The sequence below is a fragment of the Triplophysa dalaica genome, chromosome 20 (genome assembly GCF_015846415.1).
Source record: "Triplophysa dalaica isolate WHDGS20190420 chromosome 20, ASM1584641v1, whole genome shotgun sequence".
NCBI classification, from domain to species: domain Eukaryota; kingdom Metazoa; phylum Chordata; class Actinopteri; order Cypriniformes; family Nemacheilidae; genus Triplophysa; species Triplophysa dalaica.
In genome coordinates this window covers 4,593,899-4,619,713 of record NC_079561.1, presented here as the reverse complement: position 1 = coordinate 4,619,713, position 25,815 = coordinate 4,593,899, and the positions used below count along the sequence as shown (strand labels likewise).

Below are 25,815 nucleotides of genomic sequence, written 5' to 3'. Positions count from 1 at the left end.
CCCACATACACAATATGTACAGTATGCAGTATTTCCAGAAACTACGTTTTGACTGACGTAATAAATGCAGATTACGTTTTATGTTAAATTATTTAGTATAACATTTACGAAACAAAACCTTTAAATTATATCGATGATTTACAGTTACAGTGAAATGCTGTTTCCTTATTTGCATAATTTATAATTAGGTTATCCAATGAAACGCCATATGCTAATCTGCAGTACAGGTGCGCTGCGTGCGCAGCCGTCGATGTGAAAGTGCCTTTAGTCACAAGTTAACCTGGTGTGGATGGTGGCAGGACTGGAAAACTCAGACAGACGGAGTTTTCATTTATTTATTTTATAGAATCATATACAACACAGTTAACTATTAAACCTCTTTTATACAAGGGTTTTGTTTGCTCCCTTCAAATGTTAGACGCGTTTACCTACAAGGGCAGCTTCGATTTTGGATAAAAATTCCACCTGTGGCGTGTTTCGACAGAAGCGAATAAATGGGAATGATCGGAAAAGAGATGGAGATCGATTCAGTGAAAGTCGAGTCGAGTCTTTGGATCGGCAACAAGCGCTATAAGGCTTCGCTTAGAGGATGGTACTTCAGCTGGACTGAGATCGACAAGAGGAACCGCGAGAAGAAAACAGGTACGAACTCTGCGTGCTATTTACTGAGTAGATACGTCACTTCTAGTTTTAGGACGCATCCTAACTGTTCTGTATGAAAATCAAACGCCATGTTTTAAATTTTTGTGTGTGTGTGTGTACAACTAAAACTGTTTGAAGAGGTCAAACAGGGTGAGTTAGGGATGGCATGATTGTCAAAAGTGTCCCAATTTAGCCTATTGGTATGCCAATTGGGTGTGTGATAATATCACTGACGTATGACGTAATGGTCATATAGGACTGGGTTAATTATGACACATTTGTATGTACAGCAAAAGTTAATGCGTAACTCATTCACAGCCATTGTAATGTGACAGATGAGTAACCAGGATTTAATTATTCAACGATGTGACTGAACAACAGGCTACACAGAGAAAAATGTGACACTTTTAATTTTATCCGTCGTATGCAAACATACTGTACCTCCACAGTGCTTTTAGAACTACATTGTTTTAGCATAATCTAGAAATTAATAAAAATATGAAAAGCACTTCTACACAGGCAGTTGACATTTATTGCTTTGCTACAATTTTATTTATAGCCATTTAAATGGGATAAAACAAGACCTTGGAATGGCAATGGCTATCCATATTATTTGAGCAACATGAACACAATTTATCCTAGGCAGCGTTCTAATTACCCGAAAACAAGTTAAACAGCACCATCCAGGCGTGACAATAAACAACACAGACGCACAGAAGACCTGAGGAGGAAGCTGGCATGTTTCTTGAAAAATAAGAAATGGTTACATCACAAAAGACAAAACAACAAACGTTATAACTGGAGCACAATTAATCTCACCCTCCAGGAAAATAGAGTACCAATTGAGGACACAACTCATTTATATTTCCAAACAAAAAAAAATCATGTTTTTTTTTAACAATTTTCAAATGTTTTAGTTTATCTTAGGACCTTGTTATACTTTCAGTTTGCTTGTGTGGGGAAGCATGAGATCTGTATGCTTTAATGTCAGTCGCGTCACGTTGTCTGTTCCAGTTTCAGTGCCCGTGTCAGAAGTGATCGGGGTGAAAGAAGGTCGGGTAGAGATCCAACCCCGGAAGAAATTAGAGGATAGTGACCTTGATTTTACTTGTAAGTTACTGAAAGTGAGAACTTTTCTTTCACGGGGATCAAATGTAACCAAGTAAGACTAACCCCTTTATCTGTCCTTTTCTAATCACGTAAGTATTTTATGTGAAGCGCAACCGTAGAGGTAACACTCGGGGCACGTTGTGGAGTCTGGGCAGGACCCAGTTCTGCTGCCCTAGCCGAGATGTGCGGGATCAGTGGATCACTCAACTCAGAACTGCGCTCAAAACACACAGTACGTACAGCTAGAAATATTCCTAAATACAGCCTCAGTATTCTCTAATTACTCATTATCATCTCCCTTATCAGGCCCCTCGCGTCCACACAGGCTGCTGGTGTTCATTAATCCGTTCGGAGGAAAGAAGAGGGGAAAACAGATCTACCACTCGCTAGTGTCTCCTCTGTTTGAGCTGGCTGGCATCAGTTGTCACGTTGTAGGTAAGTTACAGAGACGCTATCTGTACCGTTCAATAATCCTTCTGCTTGGTCTCTGATACGCTGGGCATGTCAGGTAGCGCAGTTCTCAAGTGACATTGAGAGATGTTTATCAGGACTGGGGAAGAGGGCTACATTAAGCAGAAAGTATATGACACGGTACAGTTCCAGTCAAAATTTTGGAAACAGTGTTATGCTTCATTTAGATTTTTCACCTTTTAAAATAATAATAAAGTGTGGGAAAAAACTGTTTAATTCAGCATTTTTAAAGGACCTAGTCTTTGGCTGTTTTAGAGGCTGTTTTTGGGGTGTTTAACAATGGTTTCTATTTTCAAAAGCGCTTTATATTTCCCATCTTTCAAGTCTGTTGTTCCTCGCTGTCCCACTTCTAAAACGACTGGATTATTTCTGGTCTATATAAATCCCTCCTTCCGAAACGCTCTGATTGGTAAAGCTGACCATGTCTTTCGTGATCGGCTTCCGCTTCTCAGTCAGTTGTGATTGGTCGGTGCCCCTCTCACGTGTTTTCATAAACTTTGGCTTTTAGCATTAAACAGTAAGAATGTCGTCAACTTCACTTTATCGGTTTAAAACATATGGATCGATTGAAGTGTAACGAATGTCTATTAGTGCATGAGCGAACGTCAATCTTTGTTAGAGATCATTTTTTTCCTACTATGTTGAGGGGAACGACACCGGACCGCATGGTGTCAGACCGGTTATATTAAATAACACTAATAATAGAAGCGTTAGTTTTGCCTTTTAATATTGGACCCGAGTTGGATAATAAAACAAGCAGATTGACCTAGAGACAAGTGCAAGCAGGACTTCAAAGGACATTTCATAGAAGCGCACAAACACACACAATATCAGTGTATTACACAGAACAGCTTTCACAGCTGATGTTAAAGTTATGGAAGCTGTTATTTGACCATTGGTTATCTTAGATTGTGTGTAGCTGAATTCTTATTACCAGCTGTAGGACTGTGATGAAAATGAAAGTAGTTTAGCCCGTAGCTCAGTCAAATATGTACGATCTCTGATAACCGAACACTACTCCAGCAGCTCTTCGACTTCTGTAAGGAAGACCTCGCCCCTTTTTTGGTGAATTCCTTTAGGCGGAGGTTATTAAAAGCACTCGGAATGGTGACATCATGTACCAGGGAAGTAGAGGGCTGTAGTCAATTCCAGCCGTTCTCTGTAGTCCTTGAAAAGCGAATTCTGTTAAAGACTATATCTCGCTTTGGCACTGAACTTTGAGCTTTATCATTTTGCAGGTATTGTTTATTCTCTAACAGCAACATTACTCATTAACTAAAGGTTGAAAAATGGGATCACGGGGAACGTGGTCATTAATGTAACTTGCCACCCTTTGACTGAAATTTGCTAAATCGTTCTCTAGGCATTTTATTATTTAGCTGTTAAAGTCTTTAGCTCTTAAATATCTTTCTATTTATTCTTTATTATTTGTATTTCTTGTATTCTTTCTATTTGTTGTCATGGTTCTTATTGGGTGTTTTTTCCGTACGAAGCCATTATTTCAAAATATATATAGATATATACAATATATATATATTTATAATATGTATGTTTTTTTTAAATAAAATAATTAATATGTTGGCCATTATATTTTTGTGTACAAAAGTCATTTTTGACATTTAAGCAAAAAATATTTTTAAGATCATTAGAAACCTTTCTGTCAAGCATTTTTAACCTTTTTTTCGAACATATTTTTTTGTATATAAAGCTATGTAAAACCTTTTGTGAACTCTCCACATGACCCGTTTACAAAAATATATTGGTTTGGATAAAAAACTAAAATATGTTTTTTTGTTTCTAGTGACTGAACGAGCAAATCAGGCCCGAGACTACATCTTAAAGAAAGATTTAACCGGGTTTGACGGGTAAGTTATCCTTCAACAGTCATTCCTCCTAGGTATACTATCATGAATGTGCCTCAAAAATAGTTTCGATCTCCGAAACTGTGTCAAACAACATCTGTCCCTTGTTTTTACGCCAAGTGTTTTGTAAAAACTATACAGGTTCTTGTAAAAATGCGCAACTTCCTGATCAGTTTTTTTCCTGCAGTGTGGTTTGTGTGGGTGGAGATGGCATGTTCAGCGAGCTCCTGCACGGTGTGATTGGACGAACCCAGCAGGAGGCGGGAGTTTCAGAACACGACCCCGCTGTCATGTTGCAGCCATGTGACCTTCACATTGGCATCATTCCAGCAGGTGAATGTTTGTATAGTAATGTGACTGACACTTGCGGAGAATAAGGCGGCGTCTGTGGTCTGTTTATAGGCTTGGTGTGTCATTCAGATGCGTACTGAGATAGACAAAGGAGTGCTGGTTTATTTTTCGGTATTTAATTCTCTTCACAGGCTCGACGGATTGTGTGTGTTTCGCTACAGTGGGTGTAAATGACCCTGTTACGTCAGCCCTGCACATCATCATTGGTAAGTTCGTCTTCTACATGGGTACATAAGTCACAAGGTGGGATTTGTCCTTACCATGTGCCTAGTCCAGTGAATATAATATATTTCTTAATCATTTTAATAGATTTTATTTTTTACTCATTAGGAGATTCTCAGCCGTTGGATGTGTGTTCTGTCCATCATAAGTCAACACTTATGAAGTATTCGGTCTCTATGGTTGGCTATGGTTTCTATGGTGATGTTTTAGCAGAGAGTGAGAGGCACCGCTGGATGGGTCCTCTCAGATATGATTACTCAGGTATTCTGCGGTTTACGTACCCTTATTTATTTGGAACAGTGCAGTCATTTAAGCTTGATATATTTTTTATTTAGTTTAGTACTGGAATTGGAATATGCCTCTTATTTTAATGGCTATTTGTGTTTAGGTTGTATGGTATACCTGTGCAACAGGAACTATGCAGGAATAGTGCAATATCTCCCTGCTGATTCACATGTCTCCAGCCCACGGGACAACACTCTCTGCCTCGCAGGGTAAAGACCGGCCTTCATCCCTATACCTGAAATCATGGTGTCCAATTAATACTTTTTACATACTTTTTTTTTATATTTGCCCATCATAGCAAATCCAAAAGTAAATGTATACTTCTGTACAAGAGTTTAGGGTCATTTTAGGTTTCTCTTGACCTTACAATCCATCTCATTTAAATACTTATGGTTAAATGTCTGAAATTGGTTTTGTAGACAAAGATATTCTTGTTCAAACATGTTAGTTTATATTATCACAAAAACAAAATTTGATTAAGAATTAAGAATTGAATATTAAAGAAAAGGCAGCCAATAAGAGCCCAACTTTTCAACTTTGGGTCAAAAAGGGAATAACCCAACCTCTGGGTTATAAATGAATCATTTGTTGGATCAAATATAAAAAAAATCAGCTTTTATTTAACACAACAGTTCTTTCTGAACTTTTTTGTTGCAAATAACCTAGTAGTTTTTTTATGTTTCTTTGTCCAAATTGAGAAATGTATTGGTTGATAAGAATACACAAGTGGCAAAGAGTATAACAACATTGGCTTCCCAATGTTCAGATGATCATACCCATCTTCTGGGAATAACATGTTCTTACTAGCAGTTACCTCATAGACATACTTTACCACAGGTGGTTTGGTTAAATGCATGTTTGTGTGTGTATGTACAGGTGCAGAGTGTGTTCAGAGAGCAAAGAGAGGCTGTTTCCACACTTTGACAGCTCCAGTTCTATCCACAGCACTAATCTCAGCCAATACAGCAGTGAGATAGAAGGTAAACCATTCAGTCTCATCCACAGCGCCCATCTGTGTCATCTCATCAGAGACCCTGTTACAGAGATCACTGTGCCGTGTTTCCCTAAAGAGTTCACATCCTTTGCGATGCATGTGACTGATGAAAAGTGAAAGTTAGTTCCAGAGCGGATACATCCCTTGGTCTCCAAAACAATCATAAGCTTGTTTTTTTAATAAGAGATTAAATGACAATACAACATTTGTTTGGAGATAAAACAGAAGGTTAGATTTTAGTCTATTATTAAAAAAAACAATGATGAGAAAAAGTTTTGGGAACAATTTGGTTTTCTTTCCGACTCTGTTTACATCTGCTGCTCTGCGTATGCTTCTGAAGCATCCCATCTACAATTTATTTTTAACAAGAGTCTCTAATATTATACTATAACATTGGGAACATAACAAGCACTATAAAGTCAGACAAAACTGGTACAATTTGCTTGTTTCTATGCATCTCGAATCTCTTTAATCTTTCTAATCTTGTCTCTATCTCAGGCGAGTGGGTGACTATTGAAGGCAAGTTCAAGTGTGTCTCTCTCACCTGCATGTCAAGCTCGTGCCCCCGGAGCCCAATGGGTCTCTCGCCCTCCGCTCACCTGGCAGACGGGACGGTGGATCTCATCCTGGTGCGAGAAACGAACCCCCTGGGCTTCCTCACGTACCTTCACAGACACACAACCACACAAGATCAGGTAAAGCCACGAGGCATTCCTGTGATGTTCTTTGTATTTTTGGCACTGAATTCACGACTGACTGTTAAATCCATCGTTTTAGTTCGACCTGCCTTTCGTTGAAGTACATCGTGTCAAGGCGGTGCGTTTTTTTCTGCCACCAGGAGAAGAAGAAGAGGAGGAATATGAGGAAGAGAAAGAGATACAGAATTCATCTGAGAGGGTATCGGAAGATCCCGACAAACTGCACACTTGTGATATTGCGGACTCGCAAAGCAAAACTACCTCGCAGCATTATCTCGCGGAACAAAAGGAGAGAGACACCGTGAAAAGCGCTAGGAGGAAAAAGAGAAGCTTTGTGTGCGGGCCGTGCTGCACTAAACCTCCTTCAGTATCTGTGTGGAACTGTGATGGGGAGATTCTACCTCATACCGAAATCTTATGCAGGTACATTCACATCTCGCTCCTCATTTGCATAAAGCATCGCTAGACACGCCCTGTCCAGTCGCCAACGCTTGCTACTGCTTACAGGGCATTAGATTACCAGCATAGATTGAGAGTCTTTGCACAGTATTCATTTTGGTTTGTGTTGAAAAGTTACAGCACTACCAAGAGTTTAGTTTTTTAACTAAGCAGAATAAATGTGTAAGCTTTTGTTCCATAAAATAATGGCATTAACTAAGATGTCTACCTAATACGCAGTGACAGACTCACAAATCTGACTAAATCCAGATGGTTAAGTAGTTTGTGTCCACACTTTGTGTCATCGGCTCGATTTATTTACTAAATGGATGCGTCATCAATCCTCCTCATGTAGATCAGATTTATTTGACCATGATCAACTGCTTTTTTTGTGCATTTAGCAACAGTGACAAAGCAGTAAACTTGCTTCACAATGTGTAAAACGTAAATCTGCCAAAGACACAAAGGAGCTGCATCCCTTTATTTAGCTTGTAGTTTTACCTTTTGGGAAACAAGCAGGAAACCCGAAATTAAATCCACATGCTTGCAGTAATCATCCTATAACGAATAACTAATCTTATTCGTTGTACTGGGGAATTGTTATAGATTAAGATCTTTCAAGATATTTCCCATCCAACACTCTTTATCTAAGGGAAATCTCGCTTACGTAATGTCATGTACTTAACATCGTGTGTCCTTGATGTAAGCAAGTCATAGTTCATAGTCTAAACTTAAAAATTAAGTGTGAGTTTGAAAACATTTCAAACCCAGAACTTTGCATCTTCTCATTTGAATGTTTCTAGATGTACAACATTAACACGTCTACTTTATTCCACAGAGTTCATGGCCAGCTAGTGCGTCTCTTTGCCAGGGGCATTGAAGATTCAACGGGAGCTTGAAAATGCCATGCATGACACTGTACGAAGAGCTACTGTACAAAGAGAGACGTGTTTAAAACAACGGATGACCTCTTTACAGTACACAAGGACTTATTTATAAGAGAGAACAGATGTTAATGTGTGTGTGAACGTGTGATTGGTGAGAGGGGATGTGTGTTAATGTGCGGCATTTAAATGAGCAAAAATGTCACGCACGCTTATTTCACATTCGCCAGGTTAATATTTCAGTTCCTAAGATTAACATGAAGGTGATGGATCGCCTGATTCAAATGCAGTTTCAGATCTGGCGTACTTAGGGTTGGGTATCGACAACCGGTTTCATTTGAAGAACCGGGGATTCAATAGGATGCGCGCATCTCCGTTATGTTTATCGATTCCTGACTGTTTCAGTCAATTGCGAAGGGCAGTTAGCATTTTATATACATTTGTATCAGTCTGCCAGGACCTGTGACAAGGACCTTACCTCATTACGCAGGCTCTAAGACTGAACGCATCAAACGTTCAAAAGTTTGGTCTAACTTTGTGAAAATAGATGATAGCCATATGCACTACATGTGGAGAAAAATATTTTGTGCACCTCTTATATGATGAAACATGGCGATAATCTGATGTAATGCACCGTGTAAAGTCATCGAGCTTGGAGTCCTCCTGCTTCAACCCACCAGATACAGCTAACGTTAACTTAATATTAGTAGCAACAGCGTCTCACACTCAGGTACATAAAACAGATAAAGATGAAAAGACTATCAGTTTTGTTTAAGTAACTTAATTTTTTTAAGTAGTCATCACAATTAAATACATTCGGGAAGCTACAGGACGACATGTTCTAGTTTCTTTAAATTTATATTAATTTAAATGATTAATTCAATCACTTTTTAAAAATGAATTAATTCAGTATTTTATTCACAAATAATTGTTTAGATAATAGACGATCTAGCAACTGCATGTTATATATTTTATGTTGTATTTCTGTGTTATTCTCTGATTATTCCTTTTTTATTATTTGACGAATTGTCACATTTAACAGTACTGGTTACAGCCTAAATGTGGCAAGAATGAAAGGTAAAACTTTCTTCTCAAGTATTTGATATTTTTTCTCTCCCGAAAACAATGTTGGAATCGGAACAGAGAATCGGATTCGATGAGCTGAATCCGAATCGTTATAATACAAACGATACCCAACCCTAGTCGTAATAAGGAACTGCTCATTTCAATGTTTTTTGCAGAGCAAAAAATGTGTGTTTGCAATATTTTAGTGCAATCTGTTTCTCTTCCTTGGGTTTAACTGTTCATGTCATTTTTTGAGCGTAAACTGGATTGCCAAGGTTCAGTGGAGGTACTGCATTCTCCAGCTGGTGCTTTGGATGGTAATGACCGTCTCAGACAGAGTGATGGACGTAGGCCGTAGGGGATAACTTAAAGGGACTCATTCCATTGCCGTTCATAAAGATGTAGTGATCGACAGGAATGTGCACATACAGGGTTTCTGTGGGTTTTAAAGTCATTATTTGAAGTGGTAATTACATACATGTGTTGGTTGAGTGTATAGAATGTGTTAGAAAAGTGTCATAAATATATAGTATAGCTACTATTGGAGTAGAACCCAAAAAAAACGATTTTGTCTACGACAGCCTCCAGTCTTAACTGACATTTAAATTGGTAATTTAAGCGGTACGTTAAAATAATAAACACTCATTTAACAACAATACTTATTGTATGTAATAGTATCAAATAAATGTTCAAGTAATTTTGTTCATAAATATTAAAACAGCAATGTCACTTTGTCATGTCATTTATGTCTTCTGAGAATAGTTTTTAAAGAGATGCATACATATTTGTTCCTATGACTACTGTAAAAGACAGCCAATCAAATTCATGCCAGCCGATTTGATTGAACAAAAAAGGTAAATTTTTGGTCAAAGTTTATCAGAAGGGTGGTATTAGTGCAGATTCATGTTTGATTCAGAAAGAATAGGAATAGTGTGAATTGGGAATTTGTGCAAAGATTCACTCCTCTCTGTTTTTCTGTTTGCTTATAGTTTCTGTTTAAAGAAATGTCACACTTGTAAAAGTTACTTAAATAAGGTATTTTACATGGTCATTTTTCATAAAGGAATTATTATACTAGACGTTAGACTTCAGTTAACTTGATTCTATTACTGTCATCCAAACTAAGTTTTCTTAGGTTTATGGTTATAATAAAAGAAAGAGAGATTGATAGAGGTGAGATGAATTGCATGTTATTAATAACCCTGTGACAGGATTTTAATCTGCAAATTGGTTAATTATTAGTATCACATCTTGATTTAAATTACACAAACAAGGACTGTATAGAGAATACGACTCAACCTGGTTCCTAATACTGAAGCATCTGATAAGACGGTTCAGTATAACAGGTTATATCATATATCTTAAGGGGTAGCTCAAGAACCAAAGAACATTCCACACTTCTTGGTTATCTTTTTGGCACACAGGGCCTCATCTCGCTGCACCCGTATAACCAGATTAATTCTTGTGTTCTGAGTTGAAAAGTCTTCAGAAACATCAGTGAATCGCAATCACACCTGTTGTCCACGGTTGTGACATCCTTCAGGATATATGATAAAAGAGAGAGATAACCAAATCACATCCGAGAAAGGCATTTAAACACAGCACAGTTCATTTTGAGCACTTAAAGGGATAGTTCACATTCACAATAAAAATGTTGTCATCATTTACACGCCCTCTTGTCATTTTAAACCTGTTTGTTTGGTATTGCAGAACATAAAAGAAGATATTTTGAAAATGTTGACCGTTGATCCCTAATGACTTGTGTTGGTTTTGTGTCCATGCAAGTCAATGGGGACAAACGGTTTTTGGTAACTGTAGGAAATTGTTATGCTTTTTGCAAACTAATGTAAGAAAGGTATGCATCAAACACACGTGTGAGACTGTCAGTGCCTGGAACAGAGTTTTGTTTCATCCCTTTTAATGTAGCAGAAGAGAGGCATGAGGTTTTGGTTGTGGTCAAAGAACAAAAAGGCTTGTAGACTGAATAATGTTTTGCGTTATTAAGAATGCAGAGCCTTGGAGTGAAACCCAATAAAATATTTTTAAAGAAAAATCTTAGTCTCATCTCTCAGAAAAGTTTCCTCAACATTACCTACATTTTTCAACATTTTTGTGTTTTGCAGAAGAAAGAAAATAACAGGGGTTTAAATTGACAACCCTTGTTGCAAGTGAATGACGACTGAATTTTCATTTTGAAGGAACTATTTCTTTAAATTGTGCATGCAACACTGAGTTTTTTTCTGCATCAGCCTTTGTTGGTGTTAGGTACTACTCGTACTTTACAATTGTGATATCAGTGGTAACATTAAGTTTACTTGGCAAATATTGTGCCCCATGAAGTAAAGAGTGCAGGAGAGCATCAGCACGGTGAAAGATCCAACAGCCATACTTGTTTCTGCTAGATTCTACTAGATTCTGCTCAAGAACACTGAAGAATGTTAATCATTCAACTAGATACACACATAGATAAGATAAACATAGAGCTGTGAAGGCATTAAAAAGCTTTGATCTTTTTGTGAAAAAAACAACAACAACATCACAACATCACAACAGCAGAATATTAAAGAAGTTAAATTTGAGATGTTTTATGAGCTGAAAGTTAATTCGCCTTCCAGCATTTCTTTCTTATGAAAAGGAATAACTGTGTTTAAAAAAAGTTAACCACGGTAGGCTTTTTGTAGTTCAACTTATTATACAAATATTAATGTACACTACACTTTTACTACAATAAAGTCACAATCACTTACAAAGCAAAAATCCAGGTTTTCCAATGGCTAAATTGAAATTAATAGTCTAGTTTAGACTTGTAAATAAACTTTTAATAAAACAATTAAGTGAATCCTAGTTGATTTTTTAAGATAAGAATATTTCTGTTCAACTTCTACTTATAAGATATTAAAATGACACCAAGTAGCACACTTTTAACCAACCACACTTGTAATGTCATGATTCCAGTAAGTTCAACTGAAGCATGGCGAGTTACATCAAGGACGAAGATGAACTATAGCCTTATATCACTCATGCGCTTTTATTTCTGGAAATGTAATATGAACCCGCAAACTCTATCTCGTTCTGTATGAGGATATAGAGACGTTAAAAAGAGGAAGTTGATGGTTATTAGAAATATACAGAAAAACACTGCACTCTGCACCTGCTGTATCACACCATAAATAAACACTGGTTTCATACAGTATGCAAGACTAAAGATCCTGCCTGAACATCATTTCTATCGTTCTAGTATAAATATTGTGCACGTAGTTTTTATATATTACTAAATGTGACCTTGGACAACAAAACCTTAAAGTCTTATGGGAACATTTTTCGAAAATGAGATTTTTACATAAACTGAGAGATGAATAAATAAGCTTTCTATTGATGTACGAGTTATTATAATGGGACAATATATGGCTGAGACACAACTGTTTAAAACTCTGGAATCTGAGAGTGCAAAAAAATCCAAATATTGAGAAAATGGCCTTTGAAGTTGTTAATCGGGGCACTGTGACAGGCCACCCACTCACAAAAGTTAAGCTTTTATAGATTTAAAGTAGGAAATTTACAAGTTATATTAATCTAAATCATCTTTACTTTATATCCTAATGATTTTTGCCATAACAAAAAATTTGATAATTTTGACCCATACACTGTATTTTTGGCTTTTACTAAAAATGTTCCCGTGCTACTGAAGACTGGTTTTGTGATCCAGGGTCACATATTACTATACATTTTATAGACCTTTTCAGCGGAAACGAAAGTTATAGGAAAATATTGCAAAAGCAATATTTGGGCACCTCCGCTGGTATTCCCTTACACATATGCGTTTAAAACATGCTGGTTCAACTAATCACATTAATTCCAGGAAGCGTCTTCTACACTGTTTATTTTACAAACAAAAGTTCCTCTCCCGCTTACCGGTTAAAAAAAAAAAAAAATGATACCCTTACCTTATAAAGTGTAGAAGACGTAGAAGTACGTCACAAATTAACCATGGTAGCCAGTTTCCACAAACGGTACAAAATGACAAGAATAATTATTACTGTGTTTCTAAAAATGTACATCTAAACAAAAAAACATCTCAATGACCACTTCGTCTAACTTTTTGTATAAAAGATTTTCATTAACTCAGCAAAAAGTATTTGTGTATTCAATACTACAGGAACGAAACGTTGAGTTCAATTTACAGTTTTAGAGTAAGTCTGTCCCCAAAAGACATCAGCCCACGCCCACAGCACATTAAAGACATGATGGAAGTCACCAATGTTATATTAAACATACTTCTGGTTCAAGCTCAAAGAAACTAAAAAGGACCAAAAAACTAGTCCTGCTTTTTCTTGCAATCCACAACATCTGAAACACAACCCTCATTTCCCTGCTGCATGTGCAAATTATTTTTCTCCATACAAAACCCCAACATCATTGGCCAAAACGCTCCTTCCAATTTTTCTCAACACTAACAATGTTGAAAAAATATTTAATTACTCCTTTATAAAATAAATAAAACCTACACCATTTAAAAAGCAGCAGTAAACAAAAACAGTCAATAAAACATATCTTCAGTAAACTTCTTTGTCGGATTGTTCACTCTTCAGCGCTCCAGTGAGTTTAATATGCATGACCTGCACATGCATCCTGATTCCAGTACCATCACAATGTCTTTTGGTAGCTTATGGATATGATCTATCCAATACACTTCCAGCGAGTGCACTCAGGCTTGCAATATTCTTTTTGATTTCAGCCCGAGCCGTGGCTGCTGGCCCTCCCGCGTGGGTCTTATGGGAGTGAACGTCCTTGCTCCTTGTTTGGAGTGTGAGGTCAACTGAAAGCCCAGTGCTGGTGAAGGATTATTGCATTGCAAGGGCTCATAACTATCTGATTCCCCTTCAAGTGGAGGCACGTTCCAGATGAGGGATTCTTTAATAGTTCATCCTGAAAAGAATAAGAAAACAACAAATAATAGACTGTTAAACAGATGATATAAGAATATGGTGAATTTTAACTATGGAATTCAAGGAGCAATTCAGCCAGTCTTGTAAAGGGATGTTTCACCCCAAAATAGTATTTCTTTCATCATTTAATCTCCCTAATGTTATTACTTTCTTCTGTAGAACACAAAAGATATTGTGAAGAATGCTGGTAACCAAACAACACCATTGACTTCCTCTGTACGGCCACTGACACATTTCTCAAAATATTTTTTTTTTATGGTCCACAAAAGAAAGAGTCATACACAGGTTTTCAGCTACGTGAAGTTTTCATTTTGGGTGAACTGTGGAGACCTGCCAGAGTATTCAAAGGAGTAAAACTACACCAATATAGAATACAGCTCTTATTTCAATTTGCATGTTGTCAACATTTGAAAGAACTGTGACAGGTGAAGTGACTGATGTCTGCACCTGACCAGACTGCAATGATGTCCGCACTTTCACTATATTTTATCTACTCTGTGTATAATGTAATATATAATATCAGCCAGTAGGGGGAGGTATAACGGAAAGAGGAAGGATAAGCAAAAAAATTCACACATTAATCTGTCAGTAAAGTTTTCTAACAGTAAATACACTTACTTCTGTAAACTCCCACTCTTGTTCAGGGACCAGACTACTGCCTTTGCCCTTTAATGTGCAGAGTTCAATCTTCACTTGCTCTGGGTAATGAGATGCATGCAAGCAGAGCTGCTTTCCTATGTTGTGTCTCAACTCCTTGTGTGATGTATATTCAAAGTACTGAAAGAAACGCATCAACATGAGTAACTAAAAAAACCCACACACTTACCATGTCACACAATGATGTTTCTATACCTGATTACCACCCATGTTGTGACACGTGTACATAATCACAGGCTTTCCACCACTGTTACTTTCTCCAACATCCAGACATTGCTGTGCTCCAGTGTTCTTTAGCTACAAAACAATGAACACAAATGAAAGTGAACGTTTGACACAAGTGAGTGAAAATATATAATTCATTCAAAAACATGGACTTACTGCTCCGAACTTGACAGGGGTAAGATCAGGGACAAACGCCTCTGGATAGACATTGGTGAGGTACCAAGAAAAGTTCTTGCATTGTAAGGTTTCTCTGAGATTCAGACGGTCAGATATATCACCGTAGGCTTTCTATGCACAGGAAGCGTTGTTAATGCGTTTGCACACCACAAACACAAGTTAATATTTAATCTTAAGAAAATGAAAGCGGTTCTTACGTCTTCGGCCATTTTAGCAGCGTGTTGGCTGCGTCGATAGTAAATCAGCTTGTACTCGTCCATCCACACCTCAGCCAGACGCACCTGATTCCGCGTAATGACCTCTGTACCCTTGGGAAAGGTGTGAGGACTCTTGGTACGGAAGACGTGACCCACAACAGAGCAGGGAATTATCTCCAACTGCCCACCACACTGCCACACCTGAGTTCATAAAACACACAACTGCATCACAATGCCTTACATTAACACTCGATATCAATAAAGTTTCAGTACGGTTATCAAATTTGGAGAAGTAGAACTAACCCTAAAGGACATCTCAACATTTTCACCACCCCAGATCTCCATTTTATCATCGTAAGTCCCGATTTTCTCAAAGTAAGCCTTAGATATTGCAAACAAGCCACCGGCAAAAGTTGGTGTTCTAAAAAGAAGAGAAGATTATATACAAGATAAATAATTCAGGTTGAAAATGCAATATGGCATTTTAACAACGGTGTGTAAATTTAAGATCGCAGATGGTATTTAAATAGTAAACCACAGAATAGAATTCACAACTTTAATTAGTCCAGAAGAGATGTAACCTCAGATGTAACTGAATACATGGTCACAGCGACCACAGAAACGAAAGCTTGTTGTGTCGAGTATCAAATGAACCGCTAAGTAATCACCTTCATAAAAAACGGATTGACAATTTGACACCTGGCTTCGACTACACATTCCAGCTTTTGTTGTGCGATGCAACAATTCCAACATTTACAGGATCTTAAAAAAAAAAAAGACATCTTCGGTTTGTTTTCAAATATAATATTAAGACGTATTAAAAACGTATGCATTTTGCGTAGTTGCAGCGTAAACTGAAGCTCAGAATTTAAGGAGGCACTGCAAACATAACAGGAAAAAAACATGGAAAACGGTAGAATAATAAGTGATAATTTCATAAAAGTTTGCTTTCTATTCTGTGAGCTTTGTTTTCCATGCATGTTTTGCATATTTTAACCAAACACATATTCCCTGATACACTGGTATTGGACAAATTTATTTGACAAAAAGTACCTTCGAAGTGTTGTGCTTCATCCATTTGGTACCATACTAATATTTTGATAGTTTTATCTAACCTGAGGGTGCATTAAAATCAAATACTGTACAAAAGGCCCCCTGTGCGTCACTTTTGGCCAATAAAAATGATAACTATACATTTCTGATTAGAAGGAACCGGTGAAATAAGCAAAACTTATCACACCTACAGTCTATCACAAAATAAACCCCTTCAGAAAGAAAAACAGTTCCTGTTGGGACTTATCAGAGTATAATAAGGCTTAATGAATATAAGTCCTTTTTCAGATTGGATCAATATTTTGCGTTTTTATTTGGTGCTATTATGCGCAGCAGAGTGAATTACATTTGGGTTTACTGTATGCGCATTGCATGCAGACCGCTTTTGAGGAAACAGTGGATTACCATTGCCCACTGCTCTGATTCCACAATACGATACAGGTTGAGGTAAATCATCAACACTATTATCTCTTACGTGCGTTTTATTGAAGGAAATACATCATTATCGGCTTAAACGCATGCGTAGGTCACTTTACTTCCTCATCAAGTGCGCACCCGTGTCCGTGTTGCTTTCATATTCATTCAAATCACACCACAGTTCGAGAGCAACTGAACTTAGACCACCTCCTTCAGGTAGTCTCGGGTTCGGTAGCCAGGTGCGCACCCGGATTCGCTTGACAGCTTTAACATTAGCGTGTGAAAGCCACCTCGTATTTAAATAAATCTTCACAAAAGTACACAACCCCAGTGTTTGCCTCGTTCAAACAGATCTAATAATGCCGTCTTAAACAAACACAAACTCACTTTACTGGATAGGTCTCATCCTTGCGTTTAGCATTCTCGTAGTCTGGAATTGCCTCCCAGCCAAAAGTGAGACTCCAGTCAAAGTTTCCTCTGTTGTGGGCACGGGCGTTCGCTTGGGGTTTGTGAAACTGGAAGGTGTTTAAATCAATGGTTGTGATCTCGGGGCTCACCACCGCGGTCGGCTCCTCCACGATACGAGCCAGAAGCGGTTCGAGCCAACCGTGGAAGCATTCACCTTCAATGACAAAACAAATGAAAGAGAACATTCGTAAATGTCAAATAAGCCAGAATGACACGTCGCATATTTCAACTCTTCAAAAATATTGCAACTATTTTACGGCAGGTGTCACGTTACAGAGCTCTCATTTAGCTCACAATGCCAACAAAGGGTCAAAGTGAGCGGGATAAGAATCACACACTAGCCCTATTGTAACAGCAAAGCTTTGCAAATGACATGGGAGCAGCACCTGAAGAGCAGGTTCCCTTAAAAAAAAAATATTACCCATTCCCATACGACTGGCAGCCATTGATGATCACACGCAAACAGGAACCGGAACATCTTGCCAGACAATTCAATGATAAATAAGATGAAATTTTGTGCGATGAATACGTACAATGCGCATCCAGGAAGGTGAGGGTTTCTCCCTGAGCTTTGCTCGCCCCAAGAAGCCTTGCTGTGATGAGACCTTTCCTCTCCGGCTGACGCACGACCTTCACGATCTTCAGTGCCTTCACATACTCGTCCAGTTGACTGTGTAGGTGGTCTGCAAAAACGCAGAAGATAAAAGTGAGCAGGGGGATGGTGGAAGGATGATAATAGTTTTGTATTTGTAAATGTTCGTACTGTAGATGCACAGCGGTTGTTGTCAAAAACTGCCTCGAATGGAGCATAACTTACAGACAAGCCCTCAACGTGACATATTTGTGTATCTAAAAATAAACAGACCTTCAAAGCACGTTGCAGCGATAAAGCATTTCCTGTGGTGAGAGAGTACTGACACATCTCCATCTCATCACAAGTCACGCTGCATTATCATTATTAGCACTTAGAATGGAGCAACATCTAAATTATCATTTAATGTTTCTTAAGAAAGCTCTCATCAACACCTCACATTTTTACGATCAACTTAAGTATCACTCATCTGATAAAAGACATTACAGCTCCACATTAGATTTGAGATGTCTGGGCATCAGGCCGCAACCAAACACATCGTGTTGAGGCCGAAAGGTTGAGAGTTCAACTTAAAGTGAACCAATCACGTTTATCAGAGCTGTGGTGTTTTTGCCACAAATATCGAAAAACAGATCAAGTGTCTGTGACACCACACTATACTGAAGAGATAAATCGATGAAGAACATACACTGAGGATACAGCTCGCTTCAAACGGCACTGAGGTTCAGTTTCACAGGAGTAGATAAAGCCGTGCCCACCTGCTATGCTGGCATCATCCACCAGAATGATTTCTTTGAGGAAAGCTGACGGCGTGGTGTGTAGCACGCTGTACACGGTTCGCAGAAGTGTCGACCACGCCTCATTGTGAAAAACAATGATCACACTGGTGGTGGGGAGAGAAGGACACCGGCGAAACTTTTGCTCTACGCACCTGTAAACAATGCAAGACAAATAAAAGAAATGGCCTTGAAATTATACAGCCACCAACCTAGAGAACACATGTGCTGGAAAAAAAAACCATTATCACTTGCAAAGTGAAAACACAATTTTAGTACACCTTATGTTGCGTTACAATATTACTCAGACATTATTGAGTCATATAAGGGCTGTTCAACGATTAAACGTGATGAATCATAACCAGAATAAAAGTTTGTGTTTATAAACACATGTATATATTTAAGAAAAATGTAATATTTATATATTTCCAAAATATAAACATGTATATGTACACGTTTATAAAATGTATATGCACAATGCACAGACTTATAATATGTTAAAACAGCCCCGAGTCAAATGAATTGCTGGTGGCCATTTCGCAACACTTGATAAGATAAGTGGAAATGTAACGTCTCCGCCTAGTTTTTAAAGCAACTGCAATGCAACAGGTGAAGGTCTGATAAGAAGGTCTTGCTTAAACCACACAACATTAAGCCTTTAATCTACAATCAATGTTTGGGCAGAATTTATATGGCCTGCCTTTGTATCAAACGAACGGTCCACACCTTAAAATTTCCATGTCAACAGTAATCACCTGTCAGGCAAACATTATAAAGCGTGTCACAGGTGCGGCCTGTAACATTTTAACCTATGAGTGAAGCATTACACTGCTGGATAGCCCGAATGAATTGTTTCAATTGTATCTCCTTATGACACCAAACAATGTGCCCATTCTTACTCGGGGGGACGGGTGTCATCACCGAGACTGCGGTGCAAGGAGATCCGGTCACTGGCAAACTGGTTAAAGCAGTGCCTGGTCATCCCCTCCTGTTTCTCCTTCTCCTCCTCAGCGGTCATGCTGTCCTTCTGGAAGGCGGCGCCATCAGCACCTGGCGCCGTAGAGTCCTGCGGCGGTCTCTCTATCCAGGGTCTGAGGTCTGCCTGAGTGTAAAAGCCCGATGGACAGTTTTTGTCAGGGGTGTGCCGCATTTCCACCGGCGGGGGTTGCGGGGCTCCGATCTGGAATCCCAAGTTATTGACCGCCCCGCGGACCATCTCCAAGACTTTCTCCTTTTTGTCAGAGAGATCTTGCAGCCAGGGGTCCTGAAGCGCAGCGTTGCCGACGTCCCTCTGGAGAACCACGAGAACCACAAGGAAAAGCATGCCGCCCAACACGGCAAGCTTTAAAGGGGAGATGCGTCGCCTCATCAGACGCATTTTGACCGGACACCTGTCGAGTTTAAAAGAGCAAACCTTAAAACAATAGCAGTTCAAATAAAACGTCTATTAAATGTTTGCACAATTCTCAACAGGCCATGACAGGGAAAGTCCGTGGACACTCGGCATAGCAACTTGGCAAACAAACCTCACCTGACAACCAACACCTTCCTCCACGTGGCACAGGTGGCTCAAAGCACACTACCACCATGTTCAACTGTGACGTTTTGCATAAGCACACTTGACACAGTCACACATCTGATCTAGGACCCGTTGTGAATTATAAAATAGCATGCATTTCGTCATTAAGTGCATTTGTGATTATTATAGAAGTTTCTCACACACCACTCAGACAAGGTGCATGAGATTCATCTTCGAGTACAGGTGCATTTAACAAGCACAAAGTCTTGTAAGGATTTTTTCAACGTCACACTTTTTTACTCTTTGGAAACCTGACGGCTATGGAAACTATATGACAATTGTTTTGAAATGAATCAGTCGCTGACACACCATTGACTTCCGCAGTACCCATAGCACCGGTCTATTAAAAACATCTAAATCCCAAGACGTGCGTTGGCCAACAGAGACAACTTCTGCTCTCCAGACTTTCAATCACTCGAACCCAAACCGGTTCCGCGCCGACATGCTCGAGTTGTCATTATTGTGAATTAGCTTACGTTACGCAACGTGCCACATTCGCTCGATGACGTTGTTCTTTACGGAAGGGTAAGACGCGCTTTCGTCAATCGATGATTTGTGTCAAGCACTTCCTCAAAGAAATGCTGTTAATGCCAAACGACGTGACAACCAAACGAAACTTACGTGAATGGATACAAAAGAGAAGCGTGTGGCGCGCGGACCACCGGTTTATATTCATTAATAAAATGTACGTTTTAAGAAGCGGTGCATTTCTTTTTCAAAATAAAGAGATTAATAACTCACATTAGTTGTTGGCAGGATCTGACATTAACGAAAACCTTTCGTTGACGTGATGCGCGAAATAGGTAAACCATTAAAAACAAGTTGAATGAAACACTCACAAAGTCTTAAAAGTTTACCTGTAACAAACTCAGTCAATCTGCTTCCAGGTGTTGGTGAATATAGATCTATATCGAGGTTTCTTCGTTTTGTTTCAGCTGTGTCAAAATGACTGTCGTTGCTCTTTAACTTCGAGTTTTCAGAGATGAATTAATCAAGCGCGCGGTGGTTTCACGCGACCGGTCTCGCTGGCCTCCCGGCTTTCCTTTGAACGCAACAGGTGCCTTGCGTTCAAGTGATTGAGATTCCGCTGGGTCCTAAAGCCGGAAGCGCGCTCGTGTGCAACACGCTCACGTCGTCACTTGACTCGGGGACGCTAGATTTTCGCCAATCTCGCACGTTTTGTTTTGTTTTCATTCAAAGCTCATCTTAAGCATAAAGACACGTTTCGATTGGGGTGTGTGCTTGTTTTTGTTATTGTAGATGACGTTGATTACTTAATTAAACCCTTAAGGAAAGGATACAGTAAGTTAACAAGCTATACCTCAACGTATATGAATTATTAACAGGGATGCAATTAAATTCAATGCCTCTCGTGTAACCGAATACAGATTTATTCAGACATTTGAGAAAGGGAAGCTAAGAGGAAATGGGGTCGCTACTTTCTGTAGGACGGAATCGTGATTGCAAACTATCGACTGACACGATGAGACCAGACTCTGGATACTTGAAGACACCACGCAGGGCCCGAACAAAGAGAAGAGACCCATTAACACAACAATCAGTAAGGGTCGAAGCCTACAATGGCCTGTCTGTCTACCTGATAGCCAGGCCTGTAACAGTCAGCAGTTGTAGGAAGGTTATGAAATGCAAACTTTAGATTGCCACTTGAAAGCAATTTTTACATCTTTATGGACTGTTTTCATGAAACTTTATTGTGCAGATTGGTGCCAACTCCCAAATAGTAGAAAGCATCTAATCAGGGGTCTTTTAATGACAATCAGAACAATTGATGCAGAAGATATGGAGACCAAAGATGTTTAAATAAAACACCCCATTTATTGATTTTACAACTTTTCAGTGGAAACAGTCTTAAGTGGTCGGTGTACCACAAACATATTAACTAAAAATCATATGTGCTTTTGTACATATCAGAAGGTAGGACTGTTAAACATAATACATTCAATTAGGGAAGGGGATGTACAATATTTATTATAAATAAACTCAAAGTTGGATCCAAAGTATGGAATGGTAAACTTTAAAACAAAAATACTCAGTGCTAACCTTTGCTTTAACCAGTAATTGCATACCTTAAAACATCTCGACAGTCACACTGGCATGACTCAGAACGCTTGTGATGAAATGCTGAAATGGACTTATGTTGAACACTGTCAGATATGTAGCAATGATGTCTAGCCACATTTTGTCAGCAGCCACTAAGCCCTATGGGACTCTTTCAGCACAGTAACACATACTAACAAGGGTCCTAAGAATCGCTGACTATACTGTAATGGAATTTTCCTGCCACTTAGAGGTCTCATTTTTTCGGAGGAATAATTCAAATGTACAATTTGTGAAATACATTAATGAGCTCGGATGAAAAGTGAATTGACTTCTGTTGGGAGAAAACGGAAAAGAATCGACACTAAAATAGCACTTGATTAAAAAAAAGGCTATTTTGAATACATTTTTTAAATCTCACAGTGAGCTGTTATGCCCTTTAGAAATAACACGCTGTGTTTACTCGGACATTCACACGCACACACTCAGATGCACGCACACGCACGACAAAATAAACATCTAAAACCATCTCCTTCATTTAAGTTCACTCATTCGTACAAAAATACTAAAAGGGAAAAACATACTGATCAATCATAACCTATATCAATTGTAAATAAAAGCCACTGGAAGTGAAGCAAACCACTGGCCTTTATTGACAACAGATGTTTTTGCTTTAGTGTTTGTAGTAGAATATGGCCTTTATGGTAGAGAAGAACAAAACAAAATCACTTTTATATCAGCTGTTTACAGACATTTCAAACAGATTAGCAGGTGTGTCGTGTTCTTACATCAAACACTTTCTTTGGTCAGTTTCTTCTTGATGCTTGCATATATAATCACATTCATGTTTCTTTTTATTTACATGCTTTAAAAACCTGACAATAAATAAAGAGTTCAAATTTTGGTAAGAAGTCTTTCCTACAAAATAAAGGTTTCTTCAAAATAAAGTGTTGTTTCCAACAGTTCTTCAACGAATGGTACAGGTAGAGTACCTAAATATTCCCAATATGCGTGTATTTTACACATGCCCACTGATGGTCAGACATGAGCTTGTGAGTGGTTATATCTGGATCTGTTCAAGATCAAGTTCAAAACCCATTCAAAGCCTTTTGTCCTTCCTGCATATCAGTGCATTGAGAGACATTTGGTCAGTGTTAACTGCAGACAGGTCCACTATTGAGGAAGTAAGTGGTCATATCTCCTTTCCCCTTTACTTTCACCAGTCCACGGCATTCCAGCTGGTAGCCCTTATCCTCTAGTACATGGTACAAGTCAGTGGTCACCTGTAAGAATACAAAGGAATGAATCAAACTTCCATGGATGGAACTAATGTGTTATTTAATGTCTGTAAGTAACATGTCTGTAGCCTTTCAATAGGCATATTAAAATAAAAATATACACGCTTTTATGTAAACTAGGCAGTCTGTTGGTGAACTGCAATGGCAGTCACTTGACGCTAGAGGGCAGCACCATCTTAATAAATTCATAAATTATTAGATAATTTTGATAATCAATGTGTTGCACAACATAAAATAAAGCCCCGATTTCACTCAATTTGAAGTAAACTAATAAGACTATTTTTGGCCAAACTAACTTAACCTAAACACAATAAAAGCAAAATGCATGCAGTGTTTTGTCCTGATGTGGTCACCTGGATTCGATCAGGAACACCAGTGCTGTCCATGCGACTGGCCACATTCACTGTGTTTCCCCATATATCATACTGAGGCTTTCTGGCTCCGATCACACCAGCAACCACAGGCCCAATGTTCAAACCTGTGGAGAAAACACGTCTTTCAGTGTAAACCTATACTGAGTGATGACTTCAGTCATTAAAAGTTGTTTTGAACCTTCTGCTTGCTGAATTTAAAGATATATGGAATCTTCATTGGTTTCCATGGTATATACACATACTTACCAATCTTCATCTGAAAGTTGTTGAACGAGTGTTCGTTGATGTACTTCATCTGTTCTCGTAGCCTCATGGTGTAGTCGGCCAAAGCTAAAATGTGGGTGCGGCCTTCTTTGTCATACGTTGAGTCGTTCAGTCCAGATGCCGCCATGTACGTACTGCCGATAGTTTTGATCTTCTCCAATTGCTTAAATTTGTCCTCAGATATTATCTATGAAAACAAAATTGAGGGAATAGCAAAATATTATGTGTTTATATATATACATAAAATACAAGCCTTTTACAAGTTAGACAATACACAAACCCAACTCAAATGTATGTTTGGATCAGATATTCAAATTAATTTTTTAAAAATATCATTAAATTATATAAAATATTACAATTTGGATTAAAAAAAATCCAATAGGTTATTTTTTATACATAAAGAAATAAATATTATTTTTATTTTTATTAATACATGGGTAACACTTTACATTAACGTGCTATTTGTTAATAGTTAGTTAATGCATTAGCTTAAATCAACTAACAATGAACAATACTTATACAGCATTTATAAATGTTAGTTCATGTTAATTTCAGCCTTTACTAATACATAATTAAAATAAAATGTTGTCACTGTTAACTTTAGTTAATGCACCATGAATTAACAGAAAAAACTGTATTAACAGGGATTAAACATAACGAAAAACTAAACTGTTCATTGTTAGCTAATGTTAGCTGATGCATTTACTACCTTATTGTAAAGAGTAACCAATATATGTAAACAACGAACATAAAAGTCCTATTAGTGGCTTAGAAACAGTTATTTTACACAATACATAAGGGTGCTTCCACCTTGTGGTGGCAGAAATGTTGACATCACACATCCATCCAATTTTGTCTTATAGTAAAACTGTCAAATCAACCAAGAAAATGTAAGCAAAAACAATTGAGCAGACAGTTCCTGAAATTTAAAAATCATACAACTGCATCTTGATTCCAGGTATAAGTAACGTACATGAAGTCCTCTCTCTCTCTCTCTCCCTCATGACTTTCTCACCTCATCAAAGTCAGCGATGATCTCGTTGAGGAGTCGCAGGCATTCCACGCCCTCATTGTTGGCCTCCAGTTCAGTGTAAAATTCAGAGAAGTTACTGATGGACGCAAACATGACAGCCACACATTCACACGACTGATAGTAAAGCTCATCGTTTCTCCGCTCTATTGCAAGGAAGTGGGCAGCCACGTCTTTGGGCAGGATGTTGTGAAGAAGACGACGGTTGTAAGCCTGTAGCTCCTCCATATCCTCTTTCTCTTCTGTCGCCTATAAGGACACAAGGAGATCATATAAAAGAGCCATTGTAGTTCTCGACCTCATGCATCATCTGATGCATATTTCTGTTCAGTAACAGATTCCTACACTTGGTCTCTTTAAGACTTCATAATCAAGAGTAACAATAACGTGACCAGATTTAATTCTTTAGGCCAAAAAAAAAATTGTCCTAGGATCTGAGTCATGTTAACAGAAAATGTTTAGTACATGAACAGTCCAAAGATAGGCCGGTGGAAACACACCTGTAGCTTCCACAGGAAGTCGAGGCGTGCTGTGGACTCCACCTGCTGTGCGTGCAGGTAGAGAGCCAATACAAAAACAGTGAGGATGACTGGAATCGTCACCTTCAGATAAACCTTAGTCATTGGTTTATGGCTACGTAGGGAAAGAAGAGTAACACAAGGTTAATGTGAAAGAAAACTTA

The 25,815-nt window shown here is 38.4% G+C and overlaps 3 protein-coding genes across 5 annotated transcripts in view; 1 reads left to right on the top strand and 2 right to left on the bottom strand.

The window, feature by feature from the left end:
• The first annotated feature begins 275 nt into the window (after positions 1-275).
• Positions 276-9,746, top strand: zgc:158263 (ceramide kinase family protein). 2 transcript variants are annotated; one of them, XR_008904841.1, is made up of 13 exons: positions 276-642; positions 1,657-1,752; positions 1,847-1,984; positions 2,059-2,187; positions 4,025-4,088; positions 4,273-4,418; positions 4,568-4,642; positions 4,767-4,919; positions 5,047-5,152; positions 5,820-5,923; positions 6,436-6,632; positions 6,776-7,058; positions 7,912-9,746. XR_008904841.1 is itself a non-coding variant. In XM_056733158.1 (13 exons), exons 1-13 carry the CDS (start codon positions 495-497, stop codon positions 7,970-7,972), a joined length of 1,761 nt encoding a protein of 586 aa, XP_056589136.1. In that variant the 5' UTR covers positions 276-494; the 3' UTR covers positions 7,973-9,746. The 2 variants fall into 2 exon arrangements, 1 of the variants encoding a protein (XP_056589136.1); XM_056733158.1 differs by having other exon boundaries at positions 6,715-7,058.
• A 3,125-nt stretch (positions 9,747-12,871) lies between these two features.
• galnt6 (UDP-N-acetyl-alpha-D-galactosamine:polypeptide N-acetylgalactosaminyltransferase 6 (GalNAc-T6)) lies at positions 12,872-21,153 on the bottom strand. Its single transcript, XM_056733945.1, has 11 exons — positions 20,967-21,153; positions 19,430-19,921; positions 18,513-18,685; positions 17,696-17,845; positions 17,082-17,316; positions 15,528-15,645; positions 15,225-15,425; positions 15,007-15,138; positions 14,821-14,922; positions 14,587-14,745; positions 12,872-13,948 (listed from the first exon to the last, which is right to left on the bottom strand). The coding sequence occupies exons 2-11, from the start codon at positions 19,906-19,908 to the stop codon at positions 13,835-13,837; spliced, it is 1,863 nt and encodes a 620-aa protein (XP_056589923.1). The 5' UTR covers positions 19,909-19,921; positions 20,967-21,153; the 3' UTR covers positions 12,872-13,834.
• Positions 21,154-21,923: 770 nt separating this feature from the next.
• adcy6b (adenylate cyclase 6b) overlaps positions 21,924-25,815 on the bottom strand; it is a 32,672-nt gene continuing 28,780 nt past the window's right edge. For both annotated transcript variants that reach the window (XM_056733047.1, XM_056733046.1), the window contains exons 19-23: positions 25,634-25,766; positions 25,119-25,382; positions 24,086-24,290; positions 23,819-23,943; positions 21,924-23,450 (exon numbers count right to left, since the gene is read on the bottom strand). In XM_056733047.1, coding sequence (XP_056589025.1) covers positions 23,322-23,450; positions 23,819-23,943; positions 24,086-24,290; positions 25,119-25,382; positions 25,634-25,766 — 856 coding nt within the window. In that variant the 3' untranslated portion in view covers positions 21,924-23,321. The remainder of the gene's footprint in view (positions 23,451-23,818; positions 23,944-24,085; positions 24,291-25,118; positions 25,383-25,633; positions 25,767-25,815) is intronic.